Consider the following 19,998-nt stretch of genomic DNA (forward strand, 5'->3'; position numbering starts at 1 on the left):
GCACCCACACTAAGCCTCAGACCATCCAGATCCAATCTGAGAAAAATAATGCCGACTTAAATGTTTTCCTCTCTCTTCAGCTCGTCTGTGAAAAATTAAATATGTTGCAATGATTTGGTTCATATGAGGAATTGAAATGAAAACAAAACTGTTATATACTCACAGTTAAAGGGAACTTAACCGTTTACGCATTCCCCACAACAGCTCAACCACCTGGAGCACAGCAAATATAATCTTTTTTTTTTTTTTTTTTTAAATAGTCACGTCAACCACAGTCAGATCAGTACTAAAACAGGGTTTGAAATTCACACAGGATGTAAGTTCAATCACATTAAAAAAAAGAAAAAGGAAAATTCAGTCTGCCGGTAAAGAAAGGCAAAAACAAGGCAAAAGATTATACTGTAGCTGGTACCACCATCTTTGATTTTTTTTTTCCTGAAATGTACAGGAGCATTTGCTACAAGTAACAACAAAATAATACCTGAAATAGAACTGAAGTCACTTTGTAAGGAATGTGAACTAGAAGTGCCATTAATGCTCTCTATTGAATTTAAGACTTAACAAAGGCTGATATTGTACTGCATCACATTTATAGGTAAAGAGGGGGGGGGTAGTTTTGGTCAGCCTATGGGTCTTCACAAATCCCTAGACTATGCCATCAGCTGCTTACAACATCAATAATTTAATGGAATTGCTTTCTTGAAATGTGGAAAGATTTCAAAAGGCTCTGGCCCACGATTACCATCTGCTCATTGGTCCGTGATGTGGAGGCTCATTTGCTCCATTTCAGCCTGATCACTTGTTTGCGAGGACTGACTTTGCTGTACGCTGTTTTACAGCAAGAGGTCCTCTGGGGCTGCCAGTGTGATGATCTGTGCGGGTGGCGGTGGGGTGGGGGAGGGACTGCGCTGGGCTAGATCAGCTCCACGTAATTGGCTGGGAACATTCCAAAATGGCCGTCTGGGCCATAGCCTCGCCACCAGCCCTCATCTATCATCTCGATCCCAGTGATGATGTCGTCGGGATCGAATGAGATCTCTGTGTCATCAGCTGAAGGAAGAAATGTGGACATCAGCAAGGTTAAATAAAGTTTGAAATACATTTAAAAACATTACATTTTTGGAACGCAGACAACCCCTATCTTACCTATTTTCAGCAGAGGTTCATTAGACTATAATTCACATGCTGTAAACAATACAAACAATCAACTACTTAAGGAGCAACAACACTTCATATAGGTTTTGCTGCTGTTGTTACTGCAGAAGTAGTTCACAGTGTTGAATATTGTTACAGCGTTGGGGCAAATTTTCATTCTCCCTACCACTCATACATCCCCTTTTCTGTCACTCTTCATTGCCTCTGCTGCATCTGCTGAAGCATCACCTCACTGCCGCCGCTGCTTTCTCTGTCACTCAGTGTAGATGATTAAACGAAACGTGGCAAAATGTTGCACGGGTACAAGTACAACTGAAATCGGCTGAAACACGAAGGTGTGGACCGTCAGGGGCAATGGTTAGAGATGTGAGAGGGGTGGGAGAGTTTTGGTGGTTGTGGGGTAATTGTGAGGTTGTGGAGGTGTTTGTGTGCCTGGATTTAAATGGGATTTTTTTTTTTTTTTTTATAATTTGTGAAAGTGGCACGTCCAAGCAAAAACATGGTGTTAAGCTGTTGTTGTGGTACAAAAAAAACCAAACAAACAAACAAACTTACCAGCCTGGTAGTCATATAAGGCTCTGGCACAGGTGCCTCTGTCTGAGGTCTCCCCAGCAGTCACCTCGTATGAGTTATTCTCCTCCACCTGGAAGAGAAATGAGGTCAAGTCTTGGTTCAGAATTATCTTATATGATGGAAGAAAAACTGTCCTGCTAAAGGAAAGTAAACAACCACCTGAGCGGGTTCTTCATAAGCCGCTTCCTGGACGTAGGAGTTGGCAGCCGGTGCCTCCTCTGAAAAGAGAGATTAATGTCAGCGTGATTGTGTCTGAGCTGAGCTGTGTGTCAGCCAGCAGGTGGCAGCAGCGGCTGATCCTGACAGCACAGTTTAGCTGAAGGGAATGATAGTTTGTTCCTAAAAACAAATTGCAAAAGCATTTTTATAAGAAGCAGATGGGAGGGTTGGAAAGCTGATGTTAACACTGAGGCTGGTGTTGGTGTGAAATGGGCCCCACCTTTCCACTGCTCCTGGGGGGCCGCCTCCTGCTCATCATACTCACACCTGGACTGTCCATCATCCACATCAGGCTCTTATCACCCAAAACACAAGCACAGACACGCATGTACATGGAGGAACACACTCACAAGTCCACACAGGCTGAAAACCTGCGGTCTCAGACATAGGGGCATTCTTGAAACTCACTTTTCACTTGAGGAAAAACAAAGCAATAATCTCCAATTTTCTTATGAAAACTAGTACACTGAGAGGAAGTATGAAACAGGATGAAATGCATGATTCTAAAGATTATGAAGATGATGACACGCAAGAACAACAATCAGAAAATGAAGCATGGCACTTGTAGTTAAGTATGAGGCCGTCACCCATTCTTTGTGTGTGTGTATGTGTGTGTGTGTAAAGCTCACACCTGTGGCACGGACAGGAGAGGCGGAGCCTGCTGGTACAGGCGAAGCTTGGCGCTGAGGTGAGCTGGCTCGCTCAGATTCATACGCTTGCTTAGACAGAAAAGGGCTTTGCAGACGCCCTGAGCAGAGACACACATGGAACCCCCAAAACATGCAAAATATGGACGAGAGAGAAAGAACAAAGGGCAGACAGGTTGAGCAGAAAAAGGAGAAGACACCATGATGGAGACGCAGTGTTAAGTATGACTATGAGACAACTAAACAGTCTGATGGGAAGTTAAAGCTCTGAAAAAGGATGGCAGTCTCTTCTGGTAAAATCAACCAGTTCGTACCTACCGCTACCTGAGAGAGAGAGAGGCTGAGAGAGCCTTGCAGTAATGCAGGAGAGGCTGTGACATTTAAAGCAAACAGATTTATATGACGAGGTCACTGTTCACGCTTGGGTGATACCTGGCTGGGGGCTGGCAGGGGCAGCAGAGGGGACGTCTGAGTCACTGGGAGTTATTCCCCTCTCTCTCTGCTTGAACATCTCTCTGGGATTCACAGCACGCTGAGAGATGAGGGAAGCCGCCTCCTAAAGGAAAAAGTCAATGAAAAAAAAAAACAGACAACAAGCATTAGATGGCCACAACTTATGTGATGCTGAGAGAAAAATACAGTGTATTATGTGTGTTATAGAAAGAGGCCAGGCGATGAAGACAGGAAGACAGGTGTGTTACGTTGACTTCAAAGGGTTCACATTTGATTAGAAAGAGATAAATGTTTGTCTTGAGACTGGCAAGAAAAAGGAAAGCAGCTTGGCCAGAAGAGACCATTTTCAGGGAGGGGAACTCACGTTGGCCTTCTCCACAGATTCACCTCTCCTGACTGCTTTCCTCTGGGCTGCCTGGTTCTCCTCCTGCTCCTCCTGATGATATTGATATCACTGTTGGCACTGCTGACATTGTCTACCTTCCTGACTTGTGTGTGTTTACAAGATGCGAGCGCTACTGAAACTTACTTAACTATCGGCATGATCATAGAAAAGCGTGTGACACTCAATATGAAAGTAAACTTCGCACCAATCCACATTCACTCTCATCTCACTCGCATCGGTTCCTTATGTTTCTGTCAAGTTACTTCACAGCTGAAACCCATTTAATGAGAGTGTGATCTAGTCAAACAGTAGGACAGTGACACACTCACCCAGCGCGGTTTCTCCGGCTCTCTACTCTCAGCCTCCTGCTGTTGCTGGTACCTCCTATTGAACAAAAAGCCATTTAGAAGACAGGAAACGTAATTTGTACCTTTCAGCAGATGCTACTGCAAGCCAGCCTCCACCTCTGTGCACTTTTCCTCAGTTGCTACCTACTTTTGTTGCTCGATTTGAGAGGCCCTCTCCTTGTCCCTTTGGTCCCTCAGCGCTGCCTCCTTGGCCTCTCGGTCTTTCCTCTCTCTCTCCAGTTTCTGGCGCTCCTCCTCGGCCTTGCGCCGCTCCTCTTGCCGACGCTTCTCCTCTTCTTTCTGAAGAAGAGCCAAACAGACCCGCCAGGTCAGCTTTGGTTTACCATTTTGCAAATATTACTGTTCGAGTTCACAATAGTTCATGTAAAAAAATACTGCAAGGCGATGAGCACCGCTCCTCTAGGTGTATCTGTGCTGCTGAGCAAAAAATTGCAAACAAAGCACAAAGTTACAAACATGCTTTTGCTGACTGTGGTTACATTGTTGATGGATAAAAACTGCCTGACTAGTATTTTCCAGTAGGATTTTAGGTAAACAGCAATGTGCGTCAGATGTTTCAAAACTGCAAACTTCGGCATTATGTCGAGGAGATGTTGCAAATTCAGTGAGTCAATGACTCGAAATGATTCAAAATCTTCTTACATAAAAAGAAAAAAAACATTTTTAATGGGGTGATTTTTTTTTTTTTTTTTTGAGAAGCTTCAGGTACACCTCACACTGTCTCAGAGGTGAAGTTGAAATCAGCATTAACTTCGTTTGCAAGTTCAGGTAGCCTACCTCTGCCTGTGCCCAGAAGTTGTCTTTATTGGTCTTTCTGATTTCTGACATAGCATTGGTCTTCTGGTACACTGAGCCCTACAAGAAGAAGAAGAACACTCTTTAGTATGATTGTGTAAACAAGACAACACAGTGTTATATGACAAGAACAAAATACAGTGGTTTTCACAAGTCTTTTTGACTAATTCTCAAAAGAATGAAAAATGAAATGATAAAATGATTGGTAGGGTTTTCTGTAAATGATGTCCTATCATTTATACAGCTGGCATATTAGCACGTTTTGTGTCTTATATATGTGTTTGTAGTGTGAGTTGTTTTAATCTTTTCACAACTAAGCTCAGATGAGAGCCAATGATTGGCTTCTCTTAGGAAGAGAACATGGTAGAAAAATGGAAAGAGAAAAAACAAAATCCTGTGTAATTTGGTCGTCCTATCAGGGCAGCATTTTCAAACTTCAAATCAAATCAAATCAAATCAATCAAATTTGTTTCCAATGGCAGAAATGCTGGCTTAGTGTGAATGAAAGGTCATAGCGAAGAGAAAAAAAACCCAAAACACTCATACATTTCAAACGTATCCACATTTTGAGATTAAGGAAACTAGTTATGATCTTGCCCGGTGCTTATCTTTCTACCATCCAACACAAGCAAACAGGAGTGCATACCACAGGGCCCTGAGGACCGCTGTCCTGGAAGCGGCTGGAAGCTTCTTTGTGGAAACTGTAGTTGGCTCCAGAGGCTTTAGCCACTTTTTGCATGATCGCCTCGGGCTCCACATCCTCCTCTGCTCTGGCGTTTATTGTGACATGGGCCCCCTGAAACAGCACAAAATAAAAGTTCCCTTTAACACACAGACAAAAAGGGAAACACCTACAGTTGTTATCTTGACTCATGCATGCACCACCCAGTAGTTTGTTAACATATGTTTACATTCATATCACACAGGTGTATGATATGAATACACCTGGTGTATGATAAGAATGACATTGATACAACGCACAAAGCTATTGCATTATTCCGACGATGCCTGCAGCATGCTGTACGCTGTTTTCTTTACAGGTTTTTTTTTTATTTTAAATCCTGCTTAAAGCTATCATTAATATGCAATTTAGCACACAAATAGCCTCCTCTGTAAACATAAACAAACTGCAGTAGAAATTTTAAATGCATCTCCAAGCTAGACCCAAAAGTGAGAGCAGTGTTACCTTGAGAAAATTGGCCATGGAGCTGACATGATTTGCACATATTCCTTTCCTGGCGTCATTCACTCCTTCCCCAGTCTGAAACACAAAGCATTATTCTAAAGTTCAAGGGTGGCGACTACAAAGCAGACAGGCAAATGAATGCCAGTTGAGTGTAGCACTTACCCAGTTGATGAGGACATATTTAGGCAGGCCAGAATTTGGATCCTGGACCCGGCAGAAAGCGTACATCACTTTTCCACTGTTGAGTTCCTCAACCAGCTCCTCGAGTCCTCCATCTGATACATAAACATTGTGGAAAAGTCAAATGGTTACTGTGGTTAGTTGTGTAACTGGGGACATTTCTTTCCTCTTACAAATGATGGGGTGAGACAGCACAGGCAAGCAATCCTTTTGTGCTGATATTCCTGTACTGCAGCAGTATGCTGACAATGAAATTCCTGCACACCTCTGATAATATCGTGTTGAGATCATAAAAACTGTTTTTTAACAACATCCACTCAGTTACTCACCCCCTTTTTCTGCCAGGCGGATATCATTACTGTTTCCCTCATAGGTGAACAAGGCCCTGGAGGAAACACCGGATTAAGGATATTCAAATACCAGCTTAAAACAGATCACACAGACGGAGGAGTTTGTTCCAGCATCAATATGCATCATTGCACGCTAAAACAAACAACAGATGTTTTGTAAACCTATTTTAAGCCCTTTTCTCACAGGATAGATTTTACTGTTAAAGTAGTGTAAATATACTAAAGTATCACTGTAGTTTTAATCCCATTTTAAATCAGCCATGTTACTACTCTTTACAGGTTGCATGCTCCTACACCAGGAAAGATTTCACTGACTTGCTATTAAATACCCCAATGAAAATAAAGTGGGCCCTACACAAGCTGAGTTAAAGGCAAGTTAAAACTGGGCCATTTCCTGCAGGAAAGGCACATTTCCCATTTTTTCTTTGTCATTTTCATTAGCATGAAGGCACTTGAAGACGTCTTCTACGCTCTTCAAGCGGGGACACAGTACACAGTACTAACTGATAGTTAGCAAAGTAGTTTTTTTTGTGTTAGATATAGGTTATGGACATTTTTTTTCACTCTGAATGGTAAAAAAAAGCAAGATACTCATATTAATCAAATAATTATGCTGACATGCACTAACAGAATGGTTTAAAATGGGTCAAAAAATTTGTTCAGGTTAGTTGTATAGTAAGTTGATTAGGAAACTCTATAAATTACTTTATGGCCACAAAATATATACAAATAATATCCACAGCCTTTAGGTCTTATTTCCTTGAAAAACATGCATGCATTTATGATTTAGCCTCAGATCAGTGCTACACAGAAGACTTATCATTTGACTTGTTCACATACGGAACAAATAAGACCCAGTTTCCATCTATCCATGTGATAACTAACATGGCAGGGATCTACATTTAACAGCAACAATTAAATGTCTACTTGGGATGTCAGTTCAGGTCCAAACATAGAAAGCAACGCTTGCAAAAGTAAATACATGAGAGCACAAGCTCACTGTGTCTGGTTCAGTAGCTTCATAAAGGCAAGAATTCGTAGGTGGTGGCTGTCCAGTGTCTAAAACTGAGCCGATAATGTCAAACACTCAGAAGACATTTTCAGGGTAAATATGGAGCCAGCAGGACTCCCTGGGCAATTGCTCCATGGGATTAATTAATTCAGGTCATCATTAAACACCGCAGCTGTCATCAGCAAGTTTAATTTTAACCTCGAGGCAAACCAGTTACAGTATCTCTGTAATGTTAGCCAACGCAAAGAGGAAGTTCCCCGATTTAACTTTCACATATTACTCATACTTGACTTCTGATATCTTACCAGGAAGTGGGTGAAGTAGCTAGCAACGTATTCATTCAAGCTCATGCCAGACAAGTTTATGAAAACAGGGAAAAAAATACATGCAAAGCGTAGAGTGTTCAGTTTGTTAGTTGGTAAGTGCACCCAGCTAACGTTAACTAACGATGTTACAGCTAACATGATTAATGTTAGTACACACTAGACTGGAAATAAATGTGAGAAACTCCCATGTAAAACAAAGCGGACTTTGGCCTGCTAATTTAGTGAATAAACGGGGCTGTTGAGGTTACCAAAGTGCCATACGGTCACAAGTTAAGTTTATCTAACGTTAGGTTAACGTTAACTTAACTACTTGACGACTGGCTCAGTGCTAGCCAACACTGCAGCTAGTATGATGCCTCCTACACAAGGCTAACACTGCTTTTAAAAAATCATGCTCCTTACCAGTTGGTGTTGGATTTTTCATCTACCACTTCTTTATATGCAGCTGTTAATGCGGGTCCATTTTTGCTGAGATTAACTGCCATCGTTGTGCTGAGTACAGCTAGCCAGCTAGCTATCCGGGATGCGCCCTTCCTACTGGGAGGAGTGGTGATGATGCTGACTTTCAGCTGTGCAGGAAGCTAGCATAGCTTGTGGCTACATCTGACCCACGGTGGCTTGCATGAGAAGTAATGTAACAATCCGAAAGCGCGGAGCTAGTTCCCTTTTAAGTGTTCTAAACTCGGCAATCAGGCTGTGCAATCCATTTTACAAATAATCATTACTAGGCATCACATTCTCGCTTTAGGAAAGTGAGATACAATTAAAGTTCGGGTTTGCGCAACATTATGTTGTCTGCACCACAAAAACCTCGCAGGACAGGTTGTTGAATCAAACGCACCCTGGAGTTCCTGATCACAGATCTAAATGGTTGAATGTCAAGAGCAACTTTTTTTTTTTACAGTGCTTTTTTTGACCTTACACTGGAAATAAATTTAGCTACAGTAAATGTGCAACATTTCTAGCTATAATTTTCTTTCTGTTTTTTTAAATCATCACGTTTGGTTATTTAGAGATATCCGCCCATGCACAGCCAGAACCACAGCTGCTTCTGCTGTTAGTCACAAGACAAGAAATGACTTCAGACAACGGTAAACCAAGATGAACTTTATTCATATGTCATGACAAGGTCAATAGTTATCTTGTGTAGGCTATGTGAGGACATGTTCATGGTGGAGGTTCATGGTGGCAGTTCAAGCACACATATTCCAAATCTTAAGATGCATGAAAGCTGGTCCTACGTTCAGAGAAAGCCAGGCTGAGAAAAATAAAATAAAATAAATAAAAATAAAAAATAGTTTGTACTGTTCAAGCAGGTTTCCATATCTTATTGATGAAATGAATCACCCATTTGGGGTATACAGCCCTGATAGCAAATTTACAGTTTATGACATGTTCTCTCTATATATATACAAAACGAGGGTTAAGGCTAAAATTTTAGTCAGAGGTGTTAGGCAGATGAATTGTAACGAAATCCCTGATATCTGGCAAATGGCTGTGAGAAGGTTCTCCAGAGTGCAAAGCATGCCAAGCTGCCTATTTAAACTCTATTGAGCACACTGGACAAAGGAAGTCAATGTAGTATCACTCACATGATGAATTGAGGCTGCATTCAACTGAACAATTGGAAGATACTCGGCTTTCAAAATAAATAAATAGCCAGTTGAACAAACAACAATGCACACAAAGTTTGAACTAGTACTATTACATACAAGTCATTTTCAATTGTGGTCTGGTTGCAAAAAAAAAAAAAAAAAAAAAAGAGAAAAAGACTTTCACTGCATTTAGAGGATATATTTTCAAAACCTTTTAAGTTTATGCTGTATTTCAGGACAACTTGTTTTTGACAATTTTCTCTATGGCAGCTAACAATGATGAAAATCTATATTTGGTGCCTAAACCATGGTGTTAATTCTACAATCAAAGCTTCTAAAAATTTCATGCTTTACTATAAACCTTTCTGGATGAATCCATTGAATAATGCCTTAACAGCAACATTTTCTTCCCCTTTAGAATATCAATTATTTCCCTTTATGTTGGCAGCATCAGCACATTATGAGCCATGATAAAAAAAAAAAAAAAAAATCTTAGTATTTCTAACTACTTTATCCAACAGTCACAATGGGTTATATTAAAACTAATATTACGTTATGACATCACAATCATGTTCAATTCTGCTGACATGAATGAAAAACAAGAAGCCTAAAACTAAAGCTTTTAAAGATACAATAGAAAAGCTCACAAATGTGTCACCCAGTCAAACTGTGTTATTGTCAGTGTGGATTATTAATCCCACCTCAAAACCAACCTTTGCAGACCAGATCATGAATATAAACATAAAGAAATGCCGACAAACTTCACATCACCCGGTATTTAAAGCAGGTGAAATTGCCGTGGCAAGTTTCTCTATTCATTCACCTCAAGTAACTAGATGCACATCATTTCAAAATTACCAGGTTTTGCAAAATGTCAATTTTGTTAAAGTTCCCCTTTTGAGTATAAGTGACACCAGCTGTAACAAAAGGCCATTACATTTTAGAAAAACAGTAGCATGTACATGTTTAACAGCGTCATTTAACAGCTGTTCACATCCAAAGTGTTGTTCAAAAATAAATAAAAATGGTGACAATGAGAAGTAGAGAGGGATAATGAGGGAAAAACCCTCTGGGTAACAAAATGACAACAGACCATCAGGGCCTATATGCATATAAATAACCGCAGGAGTGCTGATCGGTCTTTGATCATTTTGCCTTTTCAGGAAGCATGAGCTATTTTTCTGTTATGTGAACAACCCACTGAACACAGATCAGTACTATTTTTTTTTTTTTTTTTTTTTTGAAAGCCTGATGATATGGGCCCAGGTCATTTTTCTCACCACGGGTCACTGCATGTAAAGGCTGATGATTTGGTTAGATACCTGAGTAACTGCACTGAGGAGGAGGCACACAGCTTAGCTATATGCCAAAGAATAGCTATATTCATAGCTACACAACAAGGAACAAGTCATACAACAGTAGTATTTTGTGCACTGTGGACACCAGCCATGGGTGGTTACTTATACAGAATATAGGGGCAATGACAGCATGTGTGAGAAAAATGGATGTTGACATTTGCCCTGTGGAGTCCCACAACAGTGAGGCAAGAGCCAGCTAGCTCTTAATATCAGCTCTCTAGTGTCTTCAAACCCATTAAATAATGTTGCAATTTCAAATGCACTGATGATGGTGATAAGAGACCAATCCTTCTTTAAATCTTTCACATTGTTCCGGGTTAGAGACAGTATGTGCCAACAGATCAGCTGCTGGTAATGGCACTGCACCACTTTGTGTTGAACAGGGAACATTCTGCCTCAATTGCACATATACCGTTTGAAAATAATAACACAGAAAGGCCACTAAATACAAGGAAATACAGTAATAACAAGACATCCAGTGGGGACACAGACAGTACCTCTGAAATGAAGGGAGAGCCAATCTCCTAAATCAATCAAACATTTTGCTTCTGAGTAGCACAATGATATGACTCTTTGACAGTGAAAATGATGTGTATGAAAAGCAACAATGATAGTGATGATCACAATAACAGGAGAAACAGTTTAAAGTCTGAGTGTGGTGGTATGGACTGTGAAAAGTTTCCGGTATTCCATATGGGAGTGCTTTAAGGAGCCCATCAGGTCCTGCTCAGCAGATCCATACAAGTCATGAAGGACAGCATATGGTAGCAGCTCAGCACATGGAAAGCCAGGTGGCACTGTACCTCATTGTATCGCTTCCTTCTCAATAAGATGGGCTGTTGTCTAGTTTTTTTTTTTTCCCCTCTGTTGCTCATTTGCCTCAAGTTACAAATCAAACGTGTTTCTTTTGTTCTCATTTGTATTTTGATCTCCCTGGCATTCTCACATTGCATACTTCTGCGTCCATTCTCTTGCTAATTTGTTGTACCTGTAAAACACATACAAAGTTTTGATAAAAAAGTTTCAGGTGAACTTGCAAACTAAGAACTTTATCTCCAAAAATACTGAATCAGTACACTCATGCATTTCACTCACTTTTCCCTGTCAGCCTTGTATGTATGGGCAATCTCTGGTACCAGTGGGTCATCCGGGTTTGGATCGCAAAGAAGAGAGCAGATTGACAATAATACTGCGGAAGAATGAATCAGAAAGTTAAAGATTACATTGGAGGGTCACTGAAGGGCTATGGCCTTGAGGAGTAAAGGCCACTTATTTATTTTATTTATCTCAAAACAGAGTATCAATAGTTAAATGACTATAGACAAAAAAAATCAAGCGCTAATGTGTTTGTGCCCCGAGAATATTATTGTAATGATTAAATATACATAGTGTAATTTTTCTGTATCCTATTTATATTAAAGGGTTGTATTTCAGATCTCCATTTGATACCGGATTCAGTTTGCTCTGACGTGACTTTCTACATTTAAACATGACACTAAATGTCATGATCCTGACTGGTCATGGCATTTCACATTAGGCCTCAGTGCCTGACTTGAGACTAGAGTCTCAAAGTTTAAGGCTGGCACAGGTGTGGAAAAACTTGAAATGTGGAAATAAAGGTAATTTCCATCACTTTTCCACATGATAAATATTGGGTTTACAGTTCACTAGTGTTTTAATAAATAAAAATGTTAGCACACAATAATAATAATAATCTAAATCTTGTGTTATCCCTTACCTTTTGATACTGTAAGTGCAGGTGACCATTGTGATCTCAGTATATCCAGACAAATACTTCCATTGCTGTTGATATTAGGGTGGTAAATTTTTGTTGTGAACGCAACCTGGGACAAAACAAAAAAGCATATAATTTTCCATAGAAGCCAATTACGTTTATAACAGTAAGAAAAAAAATACTTTAAGTGAAACAGTTTATGTTACACACATGGCATACTCCTACTCACTTTGGGTGGTTTGAAGGGGTAATCTGTTGGGAAGTGAATGGTGAGGAAAAACACTCCACTCTGATATGGGCTGTCACTCTGTTGAAACATAAATAGAAGCAACATAGGTTTTTTGAAAGGAACTTCATTGTTTTTGTTGCATATTTAAAATGGGTTAAGATAGAGTGTCACTTACCGGACCCATTATTGTTGCCTGCCAATGAAACACTGAGGGAAAAAAAAGGATTGATGATACTTTCAGTATATGCACCAAGATACAAACTCCTGACACACAATGGCATTCTCTACTGTAATCTTAAAAATATATTTATACATGCCAATAATATGTTATTTTGTTCAGGCAGTTTTCTTGCTACTTACAATCCTCTCCAACTGGCCCAGCAGAGCACTGAGCAGGTGGGTCCCTCTGCAGGTCTGATAGTTCCTAAAGGTAAAAAAAAAAAAAAAAGCACACAATGAAGATGAGTTGTTGTATTGTGACAACTTTACTCTTTGCAAGGAAATCCCATACATTTTAATCTGGTGCTGCAAAGAAGCAGTTGTTTTACATTTATTAAGTACATTTAGGTACTGAGGGAAATCTGCTGATGCTAGAACCTTAACCTTAGCCCAGTGTACTGTATGTCAAAATGATGGATCATGACTGAATTACATTTATTTTTAAATAACTTCTTGAGAGACTAAAAAAGAGGTATAGCTTAACGACAGAGACCAGCCTTTGTGAAACTTCACTGGTGCTTAACCCTTATCATTTCTGGCTTTATGTGAGGTGGGCTAACATAACTTTGTGGGGGGTTCAACCCTAAATTTGAGACATGTTGTAATTACAACCAGTCTTTTCAGTGGCAGCCATGTTTGCTTTGCAGTCATGGTGCAATGGCTGACATGTAAACGGTGGTTTTCGGAGAGCTGATTTAATAAACATTTTAAGTCATCAGTTTATTTTTATACCAAGGACACTGACTACAAAGGTTACAGAGCTCACTAGAAAGAAACAAACATGTTCTGTAGAAACAACCAAGCCAAAATAATACACTAGTGTGTTAAATATGGTTTATTACATTAGAAATGAATGCAAATACCATGGCCAAATCTCATTTTACATACTATTCATGAAATACCAATGGGCACAGACAGGAAAAACGACAGATGGTTAAATAAGACATTAAGCCCGTTATTTAACATCTCTTGAAAGGAAGCCTATCTATTCTGTTATATAAATACACACCGTGGCCTGCTCCAGTGCCCCATTTGCCATTCCATATATGGCAACACTGACACTAGGGTTCAATTTTGGCTACCAGCAAGCAGCTGTCATTCAGCGACTAAACACATCATCTGCCACCCTCTAAGTGACCAACCACATAGATAAAGATAACTGACAACCAAATTATTTAATCATAAAATCCTGTGCAAGTCAACGAATCAAACCAAGGACCAAAGCACACACTAACATTTGCTAACTAACTGCTAGCCTGGAGCTGAATTGGCAACAACGACTTGTTTGGTTAACGCTAGCCACCTTTACCTAGGAACTAATAAAGAACTAAGCTACGTGTCCGAGAGAAACAATTAAATAATAAAAACAAATAAAACGTAGCTACCAAAACAACGACGCTGTTGATGGCGTTACTGTAGCAATGCACCAACCGGGCCACCAGTGGTTAGCTCGTCTTTGTCTGTGCATTATTTTAAATAAGGAGCACAAAAGCAAGAACGGCTACATCGAGCTGCAGACACGGCTACACACTGACATTACCTTCACAGAGGATCCCACACTGAGAAAAACATGTCTACTAGATGGTATGGTTGGCACATGAAAGAAATATACACTCACCTTCTGAATTCTTTTCAACGCCATTGCTTCAATGGCTATGCTAGCTAGCCTGTCAGCTAACAGTTAGCACTTCACACATACAATTTGGCTTTTGTGACCGCGTACTTCCAAATCTCACTTTACGTACAATCAGGAAATCACGTCTGACATATAACAGACTTTGGGCTTTTGGTTTCTAGTAGAACCTATGCGATAATTTGTGTGTTAAAGCTTGAGCTTTCTTTAGACTGACACAGAACAACCGGAATATTTTTGCTGTCTCTCCTCTCATCCCTGCTCCTCTAGGTGCCTGGCAGACAGTTTTGGGAAATATCGCGAGACTTTTCTGTGCAAGTCGTGAAGTGGCAATTGCAATTTCCATTTTTGTAGTTCAAAATAAATTATTATTATGATTCTTGTTTTGGTTTTGTTTTTGTTACGGGATACGACCCACTTAACAAAATCAAACTACTTTCGATTATAAGGATAATCACAATAATAAATTTACGTAAACGTAAACAAACAAACAAACAAACAAACAAAAACTTATGAACCAAAACTCCATACAAGTGCTTCCCAGGAATTCAAATAGCCAAATATATAGGTGGAATTCTTCCACCTATATTTTGGCTGTGGCTACTAAATCTGTCCCTTCGGTGTACCACTTAATCACACTCTGCCTCAGATCAATATAGTTATTTGTATTTGTTATTTTAAAAAACCTCTTAATTAAATCAACATCATGATCAATACAGTCTATCATCAAGTTAACAGCACTAATAGGATAACAGAGACAGGAAGGCAATGGTCAAACATGACTTCAGCACAATAACTGATGCCAGGTGTCCACAAGATGTCACTATTTGAAAAGAACAAAAACACATGCGCGCGCACACACACACATACACAGGAAATACATGGCCAAAGTAGGTGGTGTACAAATAAAACAGTTTCTTGCAAGATTCACAGTGTCATACGTCACAGTGAATGTTCCATGCTCGTAATCAGTTAATTCATTTAAAGCATTGTTTTCAATTTTTTTTTTCAAGTGCAAAAGTGCTTAACAATGGAGCAGCAAAGTGCAATGAAGCCAAACATGTGTATTATTTACACGTACATAAGAATAAAGAAAAAGACTATAGAATTGTTCATTCAATACCCAATCATTGTAAAGGCATATTCATCTGAGTCAGCTGCATGCTCCGGTTTCTGCACAGCCTTGTCTCGCAAAGCCTCATGAGCTCCCCTTTATATATCTTAAACAAGGGTGAAAAAAGAGCTCTCATTATTTTAGTGAGTATGTATGAATGGGTCGCAGTGTTCATTCTTCTTAAATGGCTGATTCAGTGTCAGGTTGAGGATCCTATCGTCAATGTGACACTGAGAGGGACCATTTTCCTTTGGAAAGCTGAAGATTCCTTTAGATAATATCTTATTGTTTGCTCATCTCTGTGCTCTCAATGACCTGCCTGTCCTCAGGGCCTGCCTGTAATCAGATTCAGCCAGCAGCAGAGGTAGCAGTTTGGGTCTTGTGCAGCAGGGGCCTTGTGTTCTGAGTTTGTCTACTTGGAGAGGCCATTTATCAGCATGAGGTTTTCAGGCACAGTCAAGCCCACACTTTGTTGGCTTGAAGCTTCCGTTCACAAAGCCTCCCACAGTCACCCTACTGTAGTCTTCTTTGAAATCTCAAATCACATTGGTTTATTTGCTACTGTGTACTTTAAACATATAATGTTTGTAACTGATGGAGTTGTAACTGACGGAATAAACACTTGTAAGCCCTTCAGTTATGGGGTGCACACTACCTTGAAAACGTTCAAAGCAATGAGCAAGAAATGCCTTTCTTTCTATAAAGCAATGTATCGCTGACCTGTATAGGGAATTTCCCACCTATACCCAGAAGTTGAGTTTTTAGTTACAGGACTGGTGCCCCAAGTTCCAAATTGATGTATGAGCCAAGGTGTGAATGTGTCAGAATTGGGATGATATGGGTGGGGGTAGGAGTTCAGTTGACCTGTCTCATGAGGAACATAGCCTATAGTGCTGTTATTTGAAACCATGGACTCAGCAGACCCCAGTAATCTGTCTTTGTGGTCACATGAATCATCATCAGTAGAAGCTCCATTGTATAACAGAAAGCATTCCACTTATTGTGGCAATTATGCTAAAACTGCGTCTGAGTTTAAGTATATTCCTCTTGATGGCATTTTTCCCATGATTTGCCTCGACAAAACGCATATGTTCACTGTCATTTTCGAAATTAGCTTAAATGGGTCTTGCTAATGACTGAATTATCCAATAAAAGCACAACCAATTAATGCTGAGCACAAGCTGGGCTCCCAGTCCCCAGAGGTGTTCTACCTTCGGTCAGTGTATTAGCTTTCTGAGGGCTCTCTTGTGGAACAAAGATCCATTGTTCCCACATACTAAGAGATATTTGTTCACTCCTTGTATCAATGGTCTTGATTTGATTATACACTCAGGCAATATGTGCAAGCAGTGCTCATGTTTGCAGTGAAGTCAGCACTCTGTACAATCAAATAATTCTTGAGCTAAGCAACTGGAAAAAGGGTCATTATGTATGGAGCAATCAGTGTTTCATGGCTCATTTCCTTGGCTGTGATTTGATTTTGCTTGTCAGTGTTAAGGTGGCCTTTGACCTACAAAATCTCTGAATTATTCCTCAAATCTTCCTTTTGCTTTTGTGGGTATCAGTATTATGGAGTTCTACAGCTTGGATCAATAACTAAAAGTCGGTTGCGAGAGCTTTTTTCGTAGGTTACCCTTGTCTTCTTCTTGTGTTTTGGACATTAAAACAAGCTGGTACATGACCGCATGTTTGTTTTTTGGCTTACAAGGTTTGCATCACGAAATCATATAAACATTTGTAGCTTCAAGAATGTGCTTACTAAGTGGCATTATATGCTCTAATTGTAGCCATGGAGAACTCTCCAGCTTTTATTAGCCTAATTGCATGGCTGGTTACACGATGTTTCATTTACAAGTAGGGGTCGTAATAATACTTTCTTTTAGTGTTTTTAGAGACTCGGTCTGTTTAAAGTGACAGACTGAATGATGACATTTAGACAGTTTTTAGACTCATGCTGAAATGATATATCGGAAAGTTAATTCGATGTGGAGGATTTTTCTCTGAAATGTTCAAAAGAATAAAGTATCACCAAATGTAAAACCAGTACCAAAAACTGCACTTGTGTAGCATATTATCAAGTTCTTGTCCAAACATACTTTACTTTCCACATTTGGATTAAAACAATATCACTAAATATTATCTTTATTTTAGCAGCAACAATGAGTCATGGATTCATCATCCCCAAAATGATTAATGGGTTGTTTTTGCAAATCTTTTCTCTGATTATCAGGATTTAATATCTGTCCGGAGAGGGTGAAAAGAATGAGCTCAGACCCAGTCGCCTGTGACTGTCACCTCTGATCCACCCTTATCAGATGTGCATCATGTGGAGCACAGACACAAATCACACACATAGTCATAAAGAACCAGTAATCCTTTGGGGTTAAGCGCTTAAAGAGCAATCCCCCAGAGCCCTCTGTGTCTCTGTGTTGCACCACAGTTCTGGCAAGGTGATTGACAGCTCTGGAAACTGTTTTACTGTGCTGCTCTTGCAATGAGTAGTCTCCAGAGCCTAAGTAATAACCAGTCTGGAGTGTTGACTAATACATTTAGTGGTGACTCTTCGTAATCAAATGTGTTCCAGCTGTTTGAGTTCTGATGACAAATTCAGGTTTTCCCAGTTTGCTGAGCTTCCTTGAGAGACAAAGGAGGGATTTCCTCTGAAACAGACAGGCAGTGGCAGCACCAACAAATGGCTTGGTACTGTTATCAAATAGAAAGTCTGACTAAATATAAACTTATCATCTGCAGCCTGAGCCAGTGCAGAAATGAAGGAGAAGGCGAGAGCTGAAACAAGGTTTTCTGCCGGCTGAGACCTGGGACATGAAGAAAGAAAGTAGATTCATTTAACAAAAATAAATAAATAAATAAAAAGTTTTTAAAAAGTCTCTTTTTAGTTGGTCTAGGTGACACGGAAATATCCTGGTATCCATCTTTGTTACTGCCAAACACACACATGCACAGTCTTCAGAAGATATGGGACATTTGAATATAACAGTTGCTACATGGTTCAGAGGCATTAAAGCAGCCACCTGTTGCTTAACAGCATTTTACTGTGCAGAGGTGTGTGGTTAGTGTCTATGATTGTGTGTGAAAGTAAGTGACTGGGGACATGGGGGGGCTGTCCATCCTGCTGCACAATAAACAGTTTGTTTCCCAGGAGCACCCCTCATGTTCCTGTTGTTGGCTCCATCGCTGCTCACTGGGAAACGTCCTGGCCTCTATTGTGCAGGAGGTCGGGGGTCACAGGATGCTCCTAAAGGCCCAAAAGGGGAGGTAAGAGGTTGGATAGTGAGGCATGATAAAGAGCTCACCCCCACCTCTTCCACACACGCAGCCCTTAAGAAACAAAACATTAAAATTGCTTCTTTTTCCCCTCTCTTGTCACACCGTCTTTCATTCAAAATCCCAGTCATTACTGAGAGTTTCAGGAAATGAAATCAGGACAATGTGCAGACTGACTATTTCATATTGAGCATCCTGATTGCCTTTAGTACATGTGTAGAGCTCTGTTCCTTCCGTGCGTTCTTTGCATATCTTTAATGGAAGCTGTGGTCCACAAGCTTTCCCATACAAAAATGGGAAATTCAATCTAAGCAGCTAACAGAGGGTAAGGCATACCATTAAAGAAGGAAAAAAAAAAAACAGCCAAGAAAGGAGTGGTTGTATTGTACCGTTTTCACCACACCAGTGCTACACTTTAACCACAGAGCTTAAACAGTGACTGAGACTATGGAGCAAATACATGCCTCTGACTGCAGTGACCTTTTATACAGGATGGCACATTAACAGCCACATAAATGCTGTTTTTGCAGCACGATTAAATATGTCGCCTCAGAACAGCAGACGTTTATGACAATAAAACAGAGACACCATGCTGCCATAATGGAAACTTGTTGCACCTCTCTTGAGACTGCACACAAACCGACAGCAGCGGCTGTGGTGTATATCAGTTTAAGTTCTTGTGTCTGTGTACATTCATGCAATATTTCCTGTGAAGTTTATTTTTAAAGTTTTTGAGAAATAGTTTTATGTTTTTTTTTTTTGTTTTGTTTTTTAAATTTTTTATTGCACTTAAACTAACGAGCTTTGGGGCTTGCAGCCTGTCCTTGTCTGTGAGCGTACTGGAGGAATAAGATGAGTAGACATGCTATTCTCTGGACATTCACAGGGACAATCGTTTATCTTTTTTATAGCGCTAACCTAGCTGCAGCTTTGAACAATATTCCAGATGCTTGTTGCATTGCATATTTATCAGCTTTTTTACAAACGGATTGCTATCCACAGCACTTCGACAGCCACGTAAAGGCTGTGAGCCTTCACATTTGTGTGTATTTGTCTCCTTTAATGTTTAGTTCAAACAATTAACAGATAGTCTAACATACTGTTGGGTAGTTTAATATGTAGCAATGTTGTATGTACAGTTTTGTAAGTAAAATATTAATTAGCAAAGTAATTTGTCACTG

The 19,998-nt window shown here is 40.0% G+C and overlaps 2 protein-coding genes across 5 annotated transcripts; both read right to left on the reverse strand.

The window, feature by feature from the left end:
- Nucleotides 1-191: 191 nt before the first annotated feature.
- Nucleotides 192-8,224, reverse strand: dbnlb (drebrin-like b). 3 transcript variants are annotated; one of them, XM_041042512.1, is made up of 15 exons: nt 8,052-8,224; nt 6,291-6,346; nt 5,944-6,056; nt 5,782-5,856; nt 5,242-5,391; nt 4,578-4,655; nt 3,928-4,079; nt 3,762-3,816; nt 3,412-3,483; nt 3,027-3,150; nt 2,579-2,695; nt 2,168-2,242; nt 1,885-1,946; nt 1,711-1,798; nt 192-1,050 (listed from the first exon to the last, which is right to left on the reverse strand). In XM_041042512.1, exons 1-15 carry the CDS (start codon nt 8,132-8,134, stop codon nt 914-916), a joined length of 1,437 nt encoding a protein of 478 aa, XP_040898446.1. In that variant the 5' UTR covers nt 8,135-8,224; the 3' UTR covers nt 192-913. The 3 variants fall into 3 exon arrangements, with proteins under 3 accessions (XP_040898446.1, XP_040898447.1, XP_040898448.1); XM_041042513.1 differs by having other exon boundaries at nt 1,888-1,946; nt 8,052-8,220; XM_041042514.1 differs by lacking the exon at nt 2,579-2,695 and having other exon boundaries at nt 8,052-8,217.
- Nucleotides 8,225-8,736: 512 nt separating this feature from the next.
- ube2d4 (ubiquitin-conjugating enzyme E2D 4 (putative)) lies at nt 8,737-14,687 on the reverse strand. 2 transcript variants are annotated; one of them, XM_041042200.1, is made up of 7 exons: nt 14,404-14,687; nt 12,927-12,980; nt 12,742-12,773; nt 12,567-12,644; nt 12,341-12,446; nt 11,698-11,791; nt 8,737-11,590 (listed from the first exon to the last, which is right to left on the reverse strand). In XM_041042200.1, the coding sequence occupies exons 3-7, from the start codon at nt 12,748-12,750 to the stop codon at nt 11,545-11,547; spliced, it is 333 nt and encodes a 110-aa protein (XP_040898134.1). In that variant the 5' UTR covers nt 12,751-12,773; nt 12,927-12,980; nt 14,404-14,687; the 3' UTR covers nt 8,737-11,544. The 2 variants fall into 2 exon arrangements, with proteins under 2 accessions (XP_040898134.1, XP_040898133.1); XM_041042199.1 differs by having other exon boundaries at nt 12,927-12,990.
- Nucleotides 14,688-19,998: the final 5,311 nt, after the last annotated feature.

This window comes from Toxotes jaculatrix, chromosome 7, assembly GCF_017976425.1.
Source record: "Toxotes jaculatrix isolate fToxJac2 chromosome 7, fToxJac2.pri, whole genome shotgun sequence".
In the NCBI taxonomy this organism is placed as follows: Eukaryota; Metazoa; Chordata; class Actinopteri; family Toxotidae; genus Toxotes; species Toxotes jaculatrix.

Coding starts and splice junctions, on each gene's coding strand:
- dbnlb (XM_041042512.1), bottom strand. CDS start 8,134: ATGGCAGTTAATCTCAGCAAAAATGGACCCGCATTAACAGCTGCATAT. Junction 5,392..5,781: donor CCATGGCCAATTTTCTCAAG/GTAACACTGCTC, acceptor GTGCTGTTTCAG/GGGGCCCATGTCACAATAAA. Junction 3,151..3,411: donor AATCTGTGGAGAAGGCCAAC/GTGAGTTCCCCT, acceptor TTTTTCCTTTAG/GAGGCGGCTTCCCTCATCTC.
- ube2d4 (XM_041042199.1), bottom strand. CDS start 14,427: ATGGCGTTGAAAAGAATTCAGAAG. Junction 12,991..14,403: donor CGTTGAAAAGAATTCAGAAG/GTGAGTGTATAT, acceptor TTTTACCTTTAG/GAACTATCAGACCTGCAGAG. Junction 11,792..12,340: donor TGCACTTACAGTATCAAAAG/GTAAGGGATAAC, acceptor ATTCTTCCGCAG/TATTATTGTCAATCTGCTCT.